The following is a 22,042-nucleotide window of genomic DNA, read 5'->3' as shown; positions in this document are numbered from 1 at the left end:
TACAGGACTGAACTCTGCCCCCTAATGGCTGAGCCTTCACTAGACGTTGAACTGATTTGGCCACGCCCACAGAACTAAAGGGATACTCCACACCAAAATGCTAATTTTGTCATTAATCACTTACCCCCATGTCATTCCAAACCTGCTTTGTTCGTCTTCGGAACACAATTTAAGATACTTTGGATGAAAACCCGGGAGGCTTGTGAATGTCCCATTAACTGCAAAAGTAAATTACACTGTCAAAATACAGAAAAGTATTAAAGACATCGTCAGAATAGTCAGATTCTGTCATCAGTGGTTCATCACATGTTATGAAGCACGACAATACTTTTTAATTTAATTTAAATTTTGTGTGCAAATAAAACAAAAATAACGACTTTATTCAACAATTTGTCTCCTCTATGTCACTCCATTTTGGAGAATATGAGCCTTTATGAGCATATTTATGAGCCTTTATGAGCCAATATGAAAATATTTCTTTTCCCGAATACCAAAATACTTATAACAACCAACCTAATAAAAATTCTGAGAAAATTTAACTAGCTAACTAGCTTTATGCACGACTCTCTGAATATTTCACACAATTTGAAACATAATAAAAACAGCCTAGTGCGAAAACGGCAGCGCCTTCAGACCGTGAAGCATGGGGTATGAAGAAACACCCTCTTTTTCTGCCTCTTTCACTCAAAGTTTAGACCGTATCAAGAAAACATCCGTGCTCCATACGGCAGGTTCTCCCCACTCCCTTTAATCTCTGCATGGCAGAAAAAAAACTTTCAAAAAATGTGCTGGGAATCTGTCTTGGGAGAACAAAGGCAGGGAGGAAATGATGTAGATAGTGGCAGAGGGATCTGTATTTTATCACCTGTGAGCCATGGGCTTTGAAGATGTGTGCACTGGGCCCCTCAGAGTGTGCATGAAGGAATGTGTGGACAGAAGAGAATGAAGATGACAATATCTCACACTTCAAAAAGAATGGAATCAGCAGTGCTAAAGACTTGCAATTAACACTTACAAGCATATTCTTGGCTGATCAATGTCTTGTAAAATTAACGTATATGCATAAATTAAATGAATAATATTAATAATAACAATAATAATTTAATAAAGTGAATATTTTAAACTGTGATCACAATTCTTTTTCACCATTTCTAATCACATCTGAGCTTTTTTGCAGTTTCATTAAAAAGCCTGCTGAATATTTCTGCATGTATAAAAATATGCAGGATTTAGATGCATGGAGTTTGACTGCCACCGCGTGTTCAGACTGTAAACTATCGGGTATATAGGTTTCTAAATAGCCTACTAAGCAAGAATATGTCTAAATAAGTTGTGTAACGAATATAAGATATTTTATATATGCTAATGTATCTTTAAAAGACATTGACTGTTTTCAAAAACATTGTTTATGTTTAACATCTTTAGGTGAAGTACACGCGCGCGCGCGCGTGTGTGTGAAACATAAAAATATAAAAATATTGTTCATATAAAAATGAAGCCTATTTATGTCCAGAGTTTACGCGTAATATATTTTCATCTATTAGTTTTGATTATTAGTTTATTCGATTTCTATTAGTAAAAATTGGTTTTCATTATAAAATAATCGTGCTTGCTCACCTGAAAATGATTGTCAATTTCTCATTTCTAAAACAATTTTTTATTTCTTTACTTTGATCCTTTGAATCGTGACCGGTTTCGTAAAATTAACCCATGTGGCAGATTTGCGTCATGACATCAGTTCGGTGTTCGTTGTGCACGCGCAGGTTTACGTTGTAAAACAGGAAACTGTGAGAGGCATTAGCAGCATTTAGCCTGTTGGCTACCAGCACTGCACACAGAAGCGAAATCAGAGTAAAGCGTTTATCTGAAGAAGGGAATAAAGAGTATCGTCTGGCCGGTTGATTGGTTTCATCGGTGGAACCGTCATGTCAGAGACGTACGGTAAAGACAGCTCATTTGTGTTGAGTGCTGGCGCGTGCCGTATCAACAGCATCATCAGGCAGACGATTTCAGACTCCAAACCTTTATTTTTTACACGAATAGCCATTAGTACACAATATTGAAACAATATACCCTTAGAGCCACTACTGTAATTCTTGCCTGATTAGGCTGTGTTTAAATATGTATTTAGTTGGTTAATTTCAACACTCTCAGATGGGCCTGTCAGATCAGATGCCCGCTCGAGGTTTTTGCACAGGTGGTGATGATGATGATGATGATGATGATCTCTAAAATAATATAACATTACAATGTAAAATAATAAAGTGTACGTAAATATGTATGTGTTTACTAGACACGAGCTGATAAACTGATTTGATAATTGATAATAATTCCATAAACCAATATGTGCACGCTGTAAAACTCATTTCCTGTCTAACTTAGAACTGCTGTGCGGGTTTTGGGGGGGGGGGGGGGTTCTTGTAGCATACACAAATAGTGTCCTACTACCCGACAGGTAGGTGTCCCGAGGAATCTCACGTGTGTTTGACAGTTCTAGTCTCTGTAAACGGTTAACAGTAAAGGTGAGGGGCGTGGTCTGCTCTGTTTTAGCCAATCAAAAACGTTCTCTACCTGTTTCTCAATTTAAGGTGAATTCTAACTTTTTTTTTCAGAATTGCGAGTATATACGGTGTCTTTTGATTCTGACTTCATAACAACTGCAAGTTATAAACCCAGAAGAGATATAAACTTGCAATTTTCAAGAAAGTTGTTGAGTTGAAATCTCACAATTTTCAAGAAAGTTGTTGAGTTGAAATCTCACAATTCTGATTTCTTTTCTCAGAATTGTGAGATTTAAACTCAACAACTTTCTAAATCTAAAAGATCTAAAACGCATCTCCGAGAAATCAAGTCAGAACGGTATAAACTCATAATTCTTCTAAGACTTTTTTTCTCAAAGTTGCAAGTTTGTACACCAAAATCAAAAAAACAAAAAAAAAACCAAATCAGATTTGGGAGATGTGAACTTCGCTAATTATTTCTTTTTAGCAAAAAGTCGCAATTACCTTTTTATATAATATATATTCAGTGGCCGGAAAAATACTTCCATAGTCTGTCGACTTTTTCTGCAATATTAGGTAAAATTACTTACTTATTCACTAAATGGATTCATTTAAAGTACTGAGTTGACTGAAACAAGTCATATATATTCAAATATGTTTTGTCATAAATCTCTAAAGCACTTTGTTACAGATGACGACGATTCAGTTTGTTCATGAATAAGTTGTTTTGTTCGGAGGTCGGATGGATGGGTTTTTAAAGAGTGTGTCGTTGGGAGGATGATTCTGGTGAAAGTTTGCTAACATAACTTACGGCAACTTTAATAGAAACTGGACACCTGTGGTTTATGGATAGTTTGACTTTAAACATGTGACCTCCGTCATCAACATCACGCATCACTGCTCTCTGCGTGAACCGTGTCTAGCTCGGTTTCAGTTTTACACACTGAGAGAAAATCACTTCTTCACAAGCACCACTCGTCCTCGCTGTGGTGAGCTCCGATCATTTGAAAAGGAAATGTTCACAGGAAGAGGTACTGCATTGTTCTTCTCAGATGTTAGTGTAATTCCACTACTACAATTTATCACTGATATGAAAGATTTTATGAATGTTTTGCAGTGCAGTATATTATGCAATCAGAATAAAAGAGTCAACAGATAATCAAATTTGACTATTTACATTCCTAATATACTTAATATATTTTACTTTAAGAAGTCTCACATTTGGGGATGGAAACTTTTTGTAATAAATGTATTTAATACATTTTTGATTATCATTTACTTATTATTATTTTGCTTATGAATCTACTTCTATCCCTATAAAAACAGGAAAAACGTAATATAAATTTTCATTGCACCCCTAAAGTTTTAATGTTTTAATTATTATTATTATTATTATTATTATTCTGTGGCAAATAAAATAAGATATCTTGAGAAATGTCTCAGTATTTTTTGGCAATACGGTTAGATTGTTAGTTGATGGGCTCAAGTGTTTTTTATTTTTATTATTAGTGATTTTAGTCAATTTAATAATTCATTGGGTGTTCTTCAAAAGAAGATAAATGTTTGTCTTCATAATCACGGGGTAATATGTTCAGTCTCTAAAGCTTTGCTTTTAGGTTGACGTCACCAAGCCTGTCACAGAACAGCACTTTTCTTCATCCAACCAATTACTGATGGGTAAAAAAAAGGGCCGCCATTCATTTGTTTTCATTAAATAGTCTCACTCTCATTATACTAAAGGCAAATGGGTTTTGAAAGTGGTTTGATGTTGTCTTTTCAGAGCCCTAAAGTTTGAGTTTTAAATGGCATTGATACTGATGTATTTGTGCTGTTAAAATATTCATGTAGTTAATGTGGATAGTAGTTTCATGTTGCAGAATCCCGCCCCTCACTCTCATCTCTCCTTTCTCTCCTCCAACCCCCATCAATCCCCCGAGAAACTGAGTCGGTCTCATTGCACTTGGCCAACAAATCACCTTTCCATGCCAATATAGAAAGATCGACCATCTTGCCCTGGCACTGTAATTGCTCTTTTATGCTGTATTGATATCCTAGGCCAATCTCCAGGGACACACTAAACGACAATCCATCCCTCGTTCAGGACACAGCACACTGCGATCCCTACGAGAATGCTGATCGTCGTCTTAACATGACTTCATCGTAGCATTTGTCATGAGTGACATACAGTATGATTCATCTGTCCCACTAAAACAGATGACACTGAAATCATCTTTTATACTTTATTGAATATTGCTCCCCCCCCCCCCTAAATACTGCATATAATTTTTTTAGATAGCATCTGGCATGGTTTGTGTTACACAACAATAAACATGCCAAAAAGTGGGCCTGTAAAATCGATTAATCGCGATTAATCGCTTCCTAAACAAAAGTATGTTTACATAATATATGTGTGTACTGTGTATATTCATACATTACTATAAAAACACTTGCGTACATGTATAGATTTTAAAAATATATGTGGTATATGCACACGTAAATTATATAAACACAAACTTTTGTTTTGGAAGCGATTATTCGCTATTAATTTCACAGTCCTACCAAAAAGTAGTATTAAACTCACTAATTTGCATGTTTAATTGTTGTTAATTACAAAAAAAAAAATCTAAAATGACTAAATCAAAACAAAAACTCCTACAAATATGGGAAGCAGGTTAGCGCATGTTGCTATGACAAATTCATATTAAAGCAGTAGACATTGCTAACATTAATAGCACAGTGCCGTGCTTTACCCTTAAACACGCAGTGCATAAATTTATTTACATCACACCCTTTGCTTTGATAATCTCACTATAATCCATATCTCAATTCCAGTTTTATTTAGTTTTATAGACTAATTGTTGCAGTCCTATGGTGGATATGATATTTCATTATTTCAACATGGACTGTTATAGGAAGTGAAATTGAAAAGTCGTTTTTTTATCACATGATCTTTTGACTGATATTTCTGCTGAGTACGGACATTACTATTGTTTGGAAGTACTTTGGCCTGACTGTGTTACTCGTGGTGTTGTGCATCTAAACCAGCAGTTACATTAGTAAACTTAGGCCTGAAATTCAGTCCTTTTTAATATTTTGCAACACTTTTCAACACCCTTCTACTTCCCTTTAAAGTTATCATCATTATAGGGAACTGATGCATCTTGCACATGTCATATACAAGTAATTAAATCTGAAACATTAAATTGTGTACAAAAACTGATGTTTAAGGTGCTAGTATCTGTACAGACTGGCTGTAAACATTTAGCCACCAACTGCTTTTGCCTGAAGATGCTCGAGGTCATGTTGTCCACACACTCACACCAGAAATAGCACCCATTAGCTGACTGTCTGAGTCTGGACCACTTCATTTAATATGATTTATTATCCCTAAATGTCATGTTGGAGTGATTGCAGAAGTCATTTATCCATTGAAGCTCCCTACCGTTTTTACCTTCTTCCATTATGACTGAGTATTTATAATAGATCTGTCCTAAAACCTAGTCGTCTCTAAACTAAACTTTAAACCATTTGTTTTCTCTCTCTTTCAGTGTTTTTTCTACCATTGCATAAATTAAATAGTCAAAGGGTGCTTTTTACTATTTTGTCTTGCTTTAAAAAAAATACAAAATTAAAAACTACAATTTAAACATTTAACATTGAGTATTTTTTAAACATTCCACAAGCTAAAACGCCAACAATGTAACATAAAATAATTAAATGAAAATTAGTCATTAGCTGACTGCGGAGAGAATGTAACATACTCTGTACAACTTCTAAAAAAAAAAGGGCATTGAAAAGAGTGCAAAAAAGTGGATAAACCCACAAAATAAGTGTCCTAGACAAAAGCCCATTTCAAGGTGCTGAGGGTGTTGCAGCAGCCCCCGATGACAGCTGTTTCCACATTTGTTCATAAAACTACTCTAAAGATTATTTCATTGTATTTGATGTTGAATGTGGTTTGTGACTTCTGGATCACAGATGGAGTGGGTGTGCTGGGACTGGGAACAGGAAATCTCCCTTTCGCTGCTGCTGCCGTCACAATATCTTTTTCGTTCTCTCTGTGTCTTGATTAAACTTGTTGTGCTTTGCGTTTTTGCAGATGAACATTTTAGCAGAACAGTGTCTGCAAACAGCCATTTTTGCATCTTTCACAGACACTTTAAAATGTTTCCACACTGCCGACATGTTTTCTGCATTTAAACCCTACTTGAAACCCTCCTCTGTTCCAGCCGTTATGGCTGAGTGCATGTCATACCCACACATGCAAATGTTCTTACTCTGTCCTCTTCCAACACAAAGAGCTTTTGGGATGCTCTTGTCTCAAGCTGCGGCTTCTGAGCTATGACATCCTGCTTCATGTCATTGTGCCTTTAGTAAGGATGCATTTCACATGCATTTACTATTTTATTGACATGGTATTGCATTGATTAATGGCTTATAAAACTCTATAACATAATGTTGAAAGTGATGATGAGATTAGATATGGAGCATTAGTGCCGAGGAGAAGTGGTCAACCAGTAGTTTAGTGGTTATTTAACTTACATTACCATTTTATTAATGTTTTGACTGTGTTTTTGATCAAATAAATGCAGTCTTTTCCAGAAACTTCTGATATTCCTGCTGGATTCATCTTTGGCAGAATCAGGCCTACCACACAATAGAAAATATGAGCAATCTGCAGTTTCAATCAAAGTCAAAGTCACCTTTATTTATATAGCGCTTTAAACTAAATACATTGCGTCAAAGCAACTGAACAACATTCATTAGGAAAACAGTGTCAATAATGCAAAATGATAGTTAAAGGCAGTTCATCATTGGATTCAGTTATGTCATCTCTGTTCAGTTAAATAGTGTCTGTGCATTTATTTGCAATCAAGTCAATGATATCGCTGTAGATGAAGTTACCCCAACTAAGCAAGCCAGAGGCGACAGCGGCAAGGAACCGAAACTCCATCGGTGACAGAATGGAGAAAAAAACCTTGGGAGAAACCAGGCTCAGTTGGGGGGCCAGTTCTCCTCTGACCAGACGAAACCAGTAGTTCAATTCCAGGCTGCAGCAAAGTCAGATTGTGCAGAAGAATCATCTGTTTCCTGTGGTCTTGTCCTGGTGGTCCTCTGAGACAAGGTCTTTACAGGAGATCTGTATCTGGGGCTCTAGTTGTCCTGGTCTCCGCTGTCTTTCAGGGATGTAGAGGTCCTTTCTAGGTGCTGATCCAGCATCTGGTCTGGATACATACTGGATCCGGGTGACTGCAGTGACCCTCTGATCTGGATACAGACTGGATCTGGTGGCTACGGTGACCTCGGAACAAGAGAGAAACAGACTAATATTAGCGTAGATGCCATTCTTCTAATGATGTAGCAAGTACATAGGGTGTTATGTGCAGTGTTCCCGGTTCCGGTTTACCTAATTAATGCAGCCTAAAAATCCTTTAACGGATTTGGATATTAAAAGTATTTTAGTATGTTATGTGTATGCCAGGTTAAAGAGATGGGTCTTTAATCTAGATTTAAACTGCAAGAGTGTATCTGCTTCCCGAACAATGTTAGGTAGGTTATTCCAGAGCCAAATAGGAAAAGGATCTGCCGCCTGCAGTTGATTTGATATTCTAGGTATTATCAAATTGCCTGAGTTTTGAGAACGTAGCGGACGTAGAGGATTATAATGTAAAAGGAGCTCATTCAAATACTGAGGTGCTAAACCATTCAGGGCTTTATGAGTAATAAGCAATATTTTAAAATCTATACGATGCTTGATAGGGAGCCAGTGCAGTGTTGACAGGACCGGGCTAATATGGTCATACTTCCTGGTTCTAGTAAGAACTCTTGCTGCTGCATTCTGGACTAGCTGTAGTTTGTTTACTAAGCGTGCAGAACAACCACCCAATAAAGCATTACAATAATCTAACCTTGAGGTCATAAATGCATGGATTAACATTTCTGCATTTGACATTGAGAGCATAGGCCGTAATTTAGATATATTTTTGAGATGGAAAAATGCAGTTTTACAAATGTTAGAAACGTGGCTTTCTAAGGAAAGATTGCGATCAAATAGCACACCTAGGTTCCAAACTGATGACGAAGAATTGACAGAGCAACCATCAAGTCTTAGACAGTGTTCTAGGTTATTACAAGCAGAGTTTTTAGGTCCTATAATTAACACCTCTGTTTTTTTCAGAATTTAGCAGTAAGAAATTACTCGTCATCCAGTTTTTTATATCGACTATGCAATCCATTAGTTTTTCAAATTGGTGTGTTTCACCGGGCCGCGAAGAAATATAGAGCTGAGTATCATCAGCATAACAGTGAAAGCTAACACCATGTTTCCTGATGATATCTCCCAAGGGTAACATAATCATGCATGTTTAGTCGGTTACTTGGCAACTCTTCTTAGAAGAACATTGCATTTTAGTTTTCAATTTCAGATGGGTTTAATTGTTCAAAGAAATCACTCTTCAATCTGACGCTCATAAGAACGCAGATCTGTCATATAGATGGAATTTAAAGGTCACGTTTTTCGTGTTTTTTTTTTTGAAGCTTTGATTGTGTTTACAGTTTACTGTGCAATATAACATGTTGATGTTTCGCGTGTAAAAAGACACAGTATTTTTCACACAATTCACCTATCTGTATACCGCTGTTTTCACTGTCATAAAAACAGGCTGATGACTTCCTTGTTCTATAAAGTCCCTCCTTCAGAAATACGTAATGAGTTCTGATTGTGCCAGTGGTTACTGTGTTGTGATTCGACAGTAGCTGAGCGCACGCTGCCCTCCTGGAAACGCGATTGGGCTAGTTTTGAGAAGCAAGTGGGCAGGAGCCTGTGCTGGAGATGTACTTATAATCACAGGAGCGTTTTTACTGATGAGATGCGCATGAAAATCGCATTCGTTTTTTTGCACAGCCCTAACATCTAGTTAACAGAGCTAAACAGCGTTGCTCTTTGAGTAATAAGTTACAGAAACTGTTAAACGCACCAACTTAAATAATAAAATACACTTACCGGTTGTGGTCCATAAACAACGCCTTCTCCAGACAAAGAGGGAACTGCTCCATCTTTCAAGAATAATCTTTGTGGGAATCCGGCATTAAACTGGTTGAGATTGAGGAAGCTGTCCTCAGCAAAATGTGCTGCTCATAGTTTTACATGTGGATTATAATTTCCGGGAACCGAGTTAAAGATAAATTGTAACCATTGATCTCTAAGTACAGTGTCCCTGGGAAGCCCAAACAAAGATGATTGGACTCCGAGATGAAAATAACAGCGTTTCAACGACATGGCGACAAACACAAATGCAGCTCTTCCTCTTCTCTGTCAGAGCACAACAAGACCACGCCCCCTGTTTGTGAATTTATGTGGGCGGAGGTTAGTCAAAAAACTGTTTTAGTGACGTCATTACTGCAGGAACTAGAGGGATGTAGTCCACACGTGTCATTTTTTGTAGGGGAATTCTGTTAAATAAAATATCTCGCTTGACATTGAAACTTTGAGCTTTAGAATTTTACAGATATTATTTATACTCTAACAACAACATTACACACTAACTAAAGTTTAAAACATGGGATCACGAAGAACGGGACCTTTAAGTGTAATTAGGTGGCCAAGTGCTCTGAGCAACAACCAAGCAGCTGTTAAACATGTTCTCTGTGCAGTGCAACAGCGATATTGATTCTCTTTCTTTTTTCTCTCCCTCTTGGTTTTAGATTTCCTGTTTAAGTTCCTGGTGATTGGCAGCGCTGGGACTGGGAAATCATGCCTCCTTCATCAGTTCATAGAGAACAAGTGTAAGCCCATTTTCTTTTATTTATTTTCTTTATTATTGAAAAAGTTACAAAATAAAATATAAATATGAAAACTTTAATAAACTGATGTATATTTTAATAATGTTTTTAAAGAATTGCATGGGGAAAAAAAAGAGAAAAGAGAAACTGAACGTTTAAGTTAACTTTAACTGTCACCCTGTCCAGTATACGGGACGCCTACATTTACTTCACTATATTACAATTAAATCTAATCTTGACAAACTATATATCGACTCCCAAATATATATTTTATCAATGTTTTTTGTAAAAAATTATGTAGGAAAAGTAAAAGATTAATTTATGACAGGAGTGCACCCTCAAAAATCTATATTATAACAGGAGTTTTGACCTTCGTTTAAAAAAAGAATTTTTCGTTGTCTCTTTTTTTTGTCTGTCACATTTTTAGAAATCATCAAAAAATTATATCACTTCAAAACATAAAATCTCAAAATTCATCCTTTGAAACCTATTTTAAAATCAGACATTGCATTACCATGTAAATGGTACACCAAGGTCATGTTACAAAATGTTTTCATTCATGAATTTTAAAAATGTAAGTTTCAATCGTGCACTATAAAGTATATGTTCAAAAACGTGAGTGACAGTTAAGGGGTTAACTACTAAAACTAACTAATTTACTTTAAGAAAAAATATATATTTAATGTATTTAGGTTGATTTAGTGATGATGATGTTTTTTGATTTGAATAAAACCAATTAATTGTGATTGTTACCTTTTTGTTTCAGTATAAAACTGAACTTTAACTAAAGCTGAAATACAAATACAAATAAATTAAATCAAAACCATAATCTTTAAATGAACAAAAATTGATCATAAAGAGAAAATCACATTATAAAATGTTACTCAAAATAGAAAAATACATTCTAATTTATAATTTTATTTTTAAATAATAGAAAAACAACACATATGGCATCAAACTTTAATGAAATGGCCTCTTCTAACAGTTTGTCAGCTCTTCTAACCAGCCATTGTCTGTCACAGTCAAACAGGACTCCAACCACACCATCGGCGTTGAGTTTGGCTCCAGGGTTGTCAATGTTGCCGGCAAAACGGTCAAACTGCAGATCTGGGACACGGCTGGGCAGGAGCGCTTTAGGTACCTCTCTGTGATTGGCTCGTCAGGACATCCTCGCTGTTCTGTGCTGACTCTGATTGGTTGAGGTCATTCTCCGCTTGTGTCTTACAGGTCGGTGACCCGCAGTTACTATCGTGGAGCAGCAGGGGCTCTTCTCGTGTATGACATCACAAGGTAAGGCCACAGTTAAAAGATAAAGTTTGAAGTGGAATGAAAAAAATGATTCATTAAGCTGCAGGAAATGAACTAAAACAGAGGCACATAGAGAGAATGAGTGTGGCGTTGAATTGAATGAGCTGCAGGTTGGCATGCAGCTGTCTTGGTAATAGAGACGAAGACACTGGAGTAATAAAGACTGACAGCGCTGTAATAAAATGTCATCTTCTGGCGAGCGGCAGCCCTCGGTCCATTAGACGGGGTGTGAGACAGTGAGAGAGAAACCTGAACAGAGTGATGGATTGTGTGTGTTCGATGAGGATCGTCTTTCAGCACTGAACTGCTGCAGACCGTTTTCACTGCTTTACACTAAAACACATTTACCACGCTCCTTTTCGTCTGTTGCTGTGGCCACAGGCTGATGGTAACTCTGGAGACCACAGCGCACACACAGTAAGGAAACGCGAAGGACGGCATCTTGAGTCATGTATTGTAGCACTCGGAGGTCGTCACAGACATTGGCTTCTGAGAAGCTGTAGTAACAGTGAAGTATGTTAAGTGTTCGCTGTTATTCACTCACAAAGGCAGTTTCTCTGGGACTGATAATAAATGGTGGAAATCAGGGTAAATATATTGACTCAGAAAATTACACTTGGCCATTCTCTCAAAGTCAAGATATAACATAAAAAAGGTTAATTTCCTGGTATCACTCTGTACAGTTTATCTGTGTAGGGTAACCCTCTACATTGTGAGTAAATCACTTGCATATGCGACTGAATCTTTACTCTGGGTGACTAAATGATCCCTAATATTAGCCAGTGGGTTATAAATTCCAAGATTTTACTTGCCAGTGTGTGAGTTGGAGACTAATTATAAGTTTAGCTCAGAAATATTTTCACTCACCAAACTCTGACTGAGTGCTTCAGAGTTTCAAGCTCCATCAAGAGATATGTGCCTTTTTTTTTTTTTTTTTCTCAAATATTGTTCTCAAATCTGTCTAAATCTGTGTTAGTGAGCACTTCTCCTTTGCCGAGATAATCCATCCATCTCACATGTGTGGCATATCAAGATGCTGATTAGACAGCATGATTATTGCACAGGCGTGCCTTAGGCTGGCCACAATAAAAGGCCACTCTAAAATGTGCAGTTTTATCACACAGCACAATGCCACAGATGTCCCAAGTTTTGAGGGAGCATGCAGTTGACATGCTGACTGCAGGAATGTCCACCAGAGCTGTTGCCCGTTCATCGTTTCATTTCTCTACGTAAACCATCTCCAAAGGCTTTTCAGAGAATTTGGCAGTACATCAAACTGTAGAGGTCAGATGGCAGACAGCTTGTATGGCATCGTGTGGGTGAGAGATTTGCTGATGTCAATGTTGTGGATCGAGTGGCCCATGGTGGCGGTTTGGTTATGGTATGGGCAGGTGTTTCTTATGGACAACGAACACAGGTGCATTTTATTGATGGCCGTTTGAATGCACAGAGATACCGTGATGAGATCCTGAGAGCCATCATTGGGCCATTCATCCACAACCATCACCTCATGTTGCAGCATGATAATGCACGACCCCATGTTGCAAGGATCTGTACACTAGTGCTGCAACTAATGATTACTTTTTCTGTCGACTAATCTAACGATTATTTTTCGATTAGTCGACTACTCTAACGATTATTTTTATTACAATAAATAATTAATCTAATGTTCTTTTTTGATTAGCTATAATAAATCCTTTGGATAACTTTACAAAAAAATATAAGTACAACTTCTATTATAATATTTCAACCTTTATTCATTTTCAACCAATGTGATTGAAGTTTGTACAGTATATAAAAAAATAAAGAGGCAAAGAAAATTATTTTACTATGGTACATATGAGTTTACGATAGCGCTTCTAATTAAACCACAGTAGCCACAAATTTACAGTTGTCTGAGACGTCATGAATTGTTCTTTAGCATCACAAACCATAAAATGAAGTCAGGATTCTGCTATGGTTTAGCATGATTTCCAGAGATCTGGAGCTGATTCTGGGTAGCTCGGTGGTCTGTGACTGTTGTCTCGCGGCGCGCTGTCTTGTAAGGGGCCGTTCACATATTGCGTCTTTTGTGCGCTCAAGTTCGTTATTTCCAATGTAGGTGTGCGGTATGCGCGCTCATAATGGAAGCGACGCGCACGCGAAGACAGGCGCGTCCGAACGCATCGAGTTAAAAACATCTCAACTTTTCAGAATGCCGCAAGCGCACCGCGGGTCATGTGACAAGAACTAAACAATCAGTTTCATCCTTTCCCGTAACAACGTTGAAAGCTCAGCTAAGATGAGGGAACAGCTGATCGTAGCTGTATATGGATTGCCATTTTGAAATAAATGTAGTAGCAGAGCTACTGCAAGCGATTTTTAGTGCTGCAAATCCATTTATTCTTTGCTGCAATTTCCGCGTCTTCATGGAGAGAGCACGTCATGGTTGCTTAACAACCACAGACATCCCAGGGGTGCAACTGCCCGAGCGCTTTGGAAAGGAGAAAGTGGCACGACTAGCGTTTTACACGCGTTTTTAGGCGTGATATGTGAACGGCCCCTAACGGGTGTTCGAAACCCGCGCCAACACAGACTTACTTAATTTTTTATTTTATCCTTACTTCAGCCGCTACGGGTGATCATACCAATAACTTGTAATCTTTACAAGAATATCAGAATCATGCAATGAGCAAGTCTGCGTTTATTAGACACTTAATAATATTACATCAGTTTGTACTTTTAGAATCGCCTTTAGAAGTGCATAGCTATTTAGTAGTATAGTGTTTAGTAGTGTTGTACAACTAGGTTGTAGTGTAGAAAACAGAGTCTTTCAGCATTCTGCCCTGTAAGCCTGCTTCGTTTGTTTTCATAAATGGCTCCCACTTCACTGAAGACTCGTTCACTGGGCACCCGAAGACGGTGGGGGGCAAAGGAACTTTCTTGACAGACGAGCAAGAATGGGGAACCTTTTCTCATTTTGTTTCCCCCATTCAAGTGGCTTGCCCATCCTCCTATCAATCACTGATTCTGAAAGGTACTGCTGAAGCTCTCTTTCAAGGCTAGACCCACCAACTTCAGAACTAGTAGCACCAAGCAGAGTATCATACATCTCATCAATCAGTTTCTTCTGGGTTTCTTCTGTACGGGGCCTTTTTGAAACTGTGCTGGAATCATCTGACTGTGTTCCTTCAAGCCAAACTTTTGCATCCAACAGTGTGGTGTCAGATGAAAAGGCATGTGCCTTGTACCTTGAATCCAGAAGACAGGCAAGGACTGCACATTTCACCTCCTCCACTTTTGCAAACCGTGGGGTGAGACTCTACAGCATCTCCTGTCTCATTGTTTTAATCCCATGAGAGGAGGGACCTTGACTGCTAAGCAACATCTTCAGAACTTTGACAGATGGGATGATGCATGATGCTGAACTCTCATAGTGGCTCATCTCAAGAGTGACCTCCTCCACTGGAGAAAGTGTCTCAATAAGATTGCTGACAATACTCCACTGATCAGCACTCAGGCTAGTGAACCCATTATGCTCACTGGCATATATGTTCAGAGCTCTTCTCTGCTCTTGCATCCTGACCAGCATGTGCAGGGTGGAATTCCATCGGGTCGGGACAGCCTGAATGATGGCATGTGCAGGTAGCCCAAGATCCTGCTGGATCACTGCTAAACGCTGTTTATGATCCCATCATTGCTTTTGTGTTTAGAATTACTTGTCTGCGAATCCACTGATCATCAATGAAATGGCATGTGAAGCTCATTAGGGATTCAGTTGTACCGGACCAGCAGTCTGTAGTAAAAGTCAAGTTATAACCTGCGTTATCAGGCTTAAGCAGTGCTTTAACCTTCTCAACAATACTGTTGTGAATACTGGGGAACATCTCTGTGCGATAGAACTTCTCACTCTTCAGAGTATATCTTGGTTCTCCAGTTGCCATGAGTCTCTGGAAGCCTTTATTTTGAACCATGGTGAAAGGCTGATTGTCTGTAGCTATCATTTCTGTAGTCATCCTGTCCAGTGTTTTTGAGCGGACATCAGGCGTCTTCCACCATACACCATTGCATTTTCCATCTAGTGTTATTAATTATTATGTTTTGTCGGTCTAGATCATGAAATGCTTTGACAAAGTGCTGTAACTTATCTATGCATTTACACAAAACTATAAATTGGGCTACTCAACCGCGATCGCGCGTGGAGATAATAAATAATTTCCACAGAGCTGCATTTATTTAGATTTGTATTAACTAAATAATGGTTATGTAGTAAATCAAATGATTATATAATTTAGGGGGTTTAAACGAGATAATCTTGTCAAAAATTTCATGCAGTGGCCGTGCTTGAGGCTTCCTGATCATCAACCCATTCAGGTGCTGAGCAATATGAACAAGCTTTTTTTTCCGAGACTATATAAAGTTAAACAGCACTTGTCAGTTGGCATTTTATGATCTAGATTCAATCTAACGTTAGATCATGAAATGCCTACTGACAAAGTGCTGTTTGACTATAACTTAATCAACTGCGATCGCGCGTGGAGATAATAAATAATTAATTTCCACAAAGCGGTATATTTATATGTGTATTAGCGAAATAATTATGTAGTAAATGATAATATAATCTAGGGTGTTGAAACAAGATAATCTTGTCAAAAGTTTCATTCAGTGGCCGTGCTTAAGCCTCCTGATCATCCGTCAGTTGCTAAGCAATATGAATGAACTTTTTCTTCTAGACTAATGGTGAGCAAATACAACAGATAGAGAATTAAATTCAGCGCTTTTATTTTCAACATGCACTCATTCATGTCTGTTTTATTTAATTCATATAAAGTTACGTCTTTATTGGGGCAGGACATGACGAATTACACTGTGACTCAATGAGTTCATCTCAATTGTTTAGAAACAAGCTGCATAAATTAACTATATCAGGAATTTATGTCTCGGATCTCATTTGTGCATGTCTGTTATGTTAAATAAAGTTGATTAAAGCAAACCAAGTAGAACATATACTTTACCTGTGCACTGAGTTGTTGTTGACTGATCTCCTCAGACGCCCGGGCTGCAGTGGCGGAAATCTCAAAGCGGCCACAAGGTGGCGCCGTAAATCGGCGAATCCGATATTACAAAACCGATACCCGATTATGGAAAAATGCTTAAATATCGGTAAACAGATACAGGTTTTCAGTGAAAACATCCCAGTTCTTGCATGGCCAGCATAGGACATGTCACCCATTGAGCATGTTTGGGATGCTCTGGATCGGCGTATAAAAACAGCGTGTTCCAGTTCCTGCCAACATCCAGCAACTTCACACAGCCATTAAAGAGGAGTGGACCAACATTTCACAGGCCACAATCAACAACCTGATGTAAAGGAGATGTGTTGCACTGACTGTGGCAAATGGTCACACCAGATACTGACTGGCTTTCAGACCCCCCAACTCCCGAACCAATACAGTAAAACATGTTAAAGTGGCCTTTTATTGTAGCCAGCATAAGGCACATCTTTGAGGTGGATGGATTATCTCTGGCAAAGTGAATTATACAACTACTAAAAGCATATTTTGATCTTACCAGATACACATAGTACACTTAGTTAACAGTACATGTTATATATCAAATCTCAACTGATTGATTTGTGAGTGTCAAAAATGTGACCTAATGTGTTCGCAGAGCGATTATATTAAAAGTTGGATACATTATTCACAATACATTCACGCAACGTGATATACAATAGCTTTATAATATTTATATATACAACTTTACCAGTACACACAGATTATACTCGCATACAGCATTATTGTGACTTTATTTTATCGTAAAATATGTATTATTGGAAAGCTGTTTTTATAAAGTTGTATTATGTTTCTGCATACATACATTATAATTGCATAGGACAATATATACTGTGTAGCAAACCTCTGCTGCTTGATTTTATTATTATTTTTTTTTTTTTGCAAAATGTGAACTATATTATTGCATGGTTCTTATCTGCTAAATGCAACTATAAAGCATGAAGATATGAAGATAATTTTTAGCATTAACATCATGATTTTCCATAAAGCTGCTTTGAAACTTTGTTTTGTGAAAAAGAACAAAAAAAAAAACACATTATCCAAATGAATTTGACTTTGTCTTTATGTCTGTCCTCTAGTCGGGAGACCTACAATACTCTGACTAACTGGCTGACAGATGCACGGACACTGGCCAGCCCCAACATCGCCATCATCCTGTGCGGGAATAAGAGGGATCTGGATGCGGACCGTGAGGTCACCTTCCTAGAGGCGTCTCGCTTTGCCCAGGAGAACGGTTAGAGCTGCTCTCTACCCGTTTCTACCTAATAGTGTGACACAACATCAATTTTCTCTTGCTTCTGGCACCTGTTTGTCATATATCTAGCGATATCTTTTTTGTATTCATAAATCATAAGTGTCCAAACAGCTGTTGTTAGACCAGCAGGATTTTTATCAGCGGCTCATTTACGAGCACTTCTGTGTTGATCACAGGTGTGCTGTAGACATGGCTAAAGACCATAAGTTGGTTCCTGCTGCTGATGCTCTTCACACTAAAGCACCCTCATGTAACTGACACTTAGCGTTTGCAGCATCATCAGATGGTTGATTTTGATGTGTAAGCCTGACTCTGTCCTCCTCTCAGAGCTGATGTTTTTGGAGACGAGTGCTTTAACCGGGGAGAACGTAGAGGAAGCCTTTCTCAAATGTGCTCGTACCATCCTCAATAAGATTGAGTCGGGTAAGTGAAAACTGCACTGCCAAGACATTGCGGTGTAAATGTAGCAAATGTAGCCTAAATGCTTTTGTAAAGCTTCAGCCCAGCCATCATAATGAAGCAAATAAAGTTTAACACTGTAAAGCCTGAGTAATAGTAATAGTTTATTGAACCTTGAAAACAAAAATGCTTGCTTGTATTTTTTGTTGAGTATCATATTTGATACATTTGGTTTTTATGGCTCATATAGAAGAATATATGGCCAAAATCAATAAAGACTATATAAATAAAAAATACATATTAATATCAATTGTCACTCTTCATCTTGTCTTAGTAAGATGATGTTTAAATGCTTAGTTTTATGATCAAATCTAGTTTAAAGTAGGTTTTATTGGGGGGGGGGGGGCATTGCAATACAATGATGATTGAGAGATTAAGGAAATGTTCCCAAATAGCCTAATGTATCGTATTTGATATTCACGGTCTAAAAACCTTAGAAATGTGTTTATTGAGTATAATACAGTAGACTTTACAGAGTTGAGCAGTGTGTTCTCTGTGTGCTCCTGCAGGTGAGTTGGATCCGGAGCGGATGGGTTCTGGGATCCAGTACGGCGACGCGTCCCTGCGGCAGCTCAGACAGCCCCGGGGCTCTGCTGCACAGGTCAAGCAGCAGTGTAACTGTTAGGGGCCCGGACACCCTGACCGCTGCCCGACATCAGACCATACACACACAACCTCCCCCCTCGGGTCAGTTCAACACTTTCATATGACTGGGTTATACCAGGGTTACTTTCTATCAAAGACTAAAAGGAACATTCTGGGATTACAGCAAAGAACAACTAACATTCTCAGACATAAAATAAAAAAACTGTTACAGTATGTTCAATAAATAGTGCACTTTATTCTGATGTTTGATCAAGGGTGCCCAAACTTGGATCTAAACTCTGCAGGGCACCAGCCCTCCAGGACCGAGTTTGGTCACCCCTGCATTAGACGTTCTGCTGACTCTACATAACTTATTCGGCTAACTCAAGTCTATCCTAACGGTCTACCCTAATTAGTGTTAGGCGCATTACTTATAGTCAACATTTCTAAAGGGGACCATCAAAATCAAGTGTAACTTGAAAGTCTATGGCTCAATACATTACACCAGGATAAGTGTAAAAATACATACCGTTATCAAAGTATAATAACAAGATCTAAGCATTATATGTGTTCAAGTTCATTCTCTTTACAGTTAAAAGGATTATTATAAATAATTATATTGTGCTCACCGAGGCTACATTTATTTGATCATAACTACAGTAAAAACAGGAATATTGTGAAAAAGGGTACGATTTAAAATATGTGTTTACTATTTGAAGTGAAATGGTAATCATCTGTTCCTCACAGATGGAGCTTAAGATTTAGTTGGAATGAATAAAACCGTTTTTAAATGTTCTTTATCTTTTTCTTTCAGCTCCGGGTGTCTGTGGGTCTCTCCCGAAGAGGCACGGGATGTAGAGGTGAATCACGTCCCAACTGAGAGACTGTGCGTGTTTTTAACTTCTCCTGTGATTCTTACACATACGGTTCCTTCTTTTAAAGTAAATCTAGACTTACTAGACTGGGATAAAACCATTCAACCATTTAGCTCTTAAACTAAATCATTTTATACATTGTGACATATCAGAACTTTGTTGGTATTAAACTGAATGCCCCTTGATTATGTTTTGAAAAAAATATGACCAGACAGCCAAATTACAGCTATTAAAACCCCTTACACACTCAGAGATTTACCTTGTTGCATTGGTCATGCATTTAAAGAGCTTCTGAAAGCACAAAGGAGGTGAAGGGGAGAAAGACGCATCCGTTCAGATCTTGACATTCGGTCGGCGCTATCTGCTGCATATCAGATGTTTACCGCCATCTCAGTCTGGCTTGGGTTAGAGGTTATCGTCTAACTTAACCTCACCCGTCTTTCTGCACAGACCTCCAGAAAATCTATCTAGAAATATAAAATAACACATTTGTTTAGAGATTGGTGGTTTCAAAATGTATTTCACGAAATGCCCCAAAAATGTATGGATAAAAATAATAGATTGAATTGAAACGTTGAGTCTGAATGGGTGAATCTCCCAAAAACTTATGTTAAAGTCATATTTCAGCCTGAATTTAAAATAATTATACTTAACATGTTTCCAAAAGAAAATAAAGGTTACTTTAGGGCAATTAAGATTTTGGAAATTTTGACTTTGACAATTAAGCACATTTCCTCCCAAATCTTTATTTACTATAATGTCAAAAAATATCAAAAATAAATTGTGCTGATTTTAAAATATTTTATTCTTAGATTATAGAAATGCTAATGGGATTTTAAATGCATTAATTTTGGATAAAAAAAATGTCACAATGCATAAAATCAGTTTATGATAGCAAAATTTCATGATTTTTGGGGGTGAAACTGCCCCCAGACATTTCTTTTTCTTTCTTTTTTTGAGATTCAGCCCTGATTTTATTGTTGAAGTCACATACAAAGTGTACACAACAGGTTATATTGTATATGGAAGAATATTTCCGTGCAGCAACCAGCTCAGACCCATCATACTGCAACATGATTCATGGTACACTGTAGCTGTGGTGTTGTGGCGTACATACTGTGGGTTGATTTGTTCATTGTTTGCTCTGGTTACCCATGACAGGGAGATCTAGAGGTGATGAGTGGCACAGTGCCCCCTTCCTCAGTGACATCATCATTATGCACCACAGACAGACCTGTTTTGTTCTGTGTTTTAAATACTGTCTATGTGATGTGTTTGTTTTTCCCTCTGCAAGTGCACTTTTTTTGACTGTTTATATACTGTACCTATAGAATTGTAAAATGTATAATTTAACTATATTAAATGAGAGTATATAGTTTGAGGAGTGATCATTCCTTACTAAAGAACAACTGAGACTACATCGCCACATCTCTTCTAGTTCAAGCACATCCTTAATTGACTAACCACATGATTGATCTGCATCATTCAAGAGGCTGCCTCATGCTCTCATAATCCTCTGAGCTCTTAAAATGCACTTATACTGTTACATTTCCTTCCCCCTTTTTTTTTGCTCTACTGTGATCACTTTTACAAAATGTTGTGTCTAACTTATTTAAAGTGCCCCTATTATGGGTTATGAAAGGTTCATATTTTGGTTTTGGGAGTCACCAAACAACAGGTTGAGATGCTTGTAAGGTCAAAAAACACTTTCATTGTCTTATAATATGCATTTATTTTTACCTTTATTTGGTCAACGACTCCCAAACGATTCACTCAATGATTATTTTTTCCAAACCCCTCCTTTGTATGACGCTAATCTGCAGTGATTGGTCCGCATCATGCCTGATAAAGCAGTGTTTGTGAGCGCAGTGCTGCTTTGTGTACAGCATTACCGCTATTTTTTCCCCTCCAATAGAAGCAGCACCTAGTGGCAAAGAATGAATGTTTTCCCAAGTCTGCTTGCGCAACAATGGAGCGGGAAATATGCTAATGTTTCATGTTGACGTCAACATTAAGCGGCTTGGGATTCGTTTTAAAACGACTCTTTTCAGTGATTCAGAGTAGACTCTTTCTTTTGTTTTTTGTTTTACTTTGATTTTTTACTTTGTAGGATGTTTTCATTCGCTTAGAGCTGTGTTTACACACTGGATGAAAGGTCATTTTCAAAAATCAATAATGGGGGTACTTTAAACTATTTTTATCCAACAAAATTGACACTCAAAGGAA

General features: G+C 37.8%; 1 protein-coding gene across 1 annotated transcript; it reads left to right on the top strand.

The window, feature by feature from the left end:
• The first annotated feature begins 1,757 nt into the window (after positions 1–1,757).
• On the top strand, positions 1,758–20,267 carry rab4b (RAB4B, member RAS oncogene family). The gene is made up of 8 exons (XM_059533450.1): positions 1,758–1,941; positions 10,206–10,286; positions 11,306–11,420; positions 11,511–11,573; positions 17,722–17,876; positions 18,225–18,320; positions 18,866–19,043; positions 19,756–20,267. The coding sequence occupies exons 1-7, from the start codon at positions 1,926–1,928 to the stop codon at positions 18,979–18,981; spliced, it is 642 nt and encodes a 213-aa protein (XP_059389433.1). The 5' UTR covers positions 1,758–1,925; the 3' UTR covers positions 18,982–19,043; positions 19,756–20,267.
• The last annotated feature ends 1,775 nt before the right edge of the window (positions 20,268–22,042 follow it).

This window comes from Carassius carassius, chromosome 41, assembly GCF_963082965.1.
Source record: "Carassius carassius chromosome 41, fCarCar2.1, whole genome shotgun sequence".
NCBI lineage: Eukaryota > Metazoa > Chordata > Actinopteri > Cypriniformes > Cyprinidae > Carassius > Carassius carassius.
This window is presented reverse-complemented; position numbering and strand designations above follow the sequence as displayed.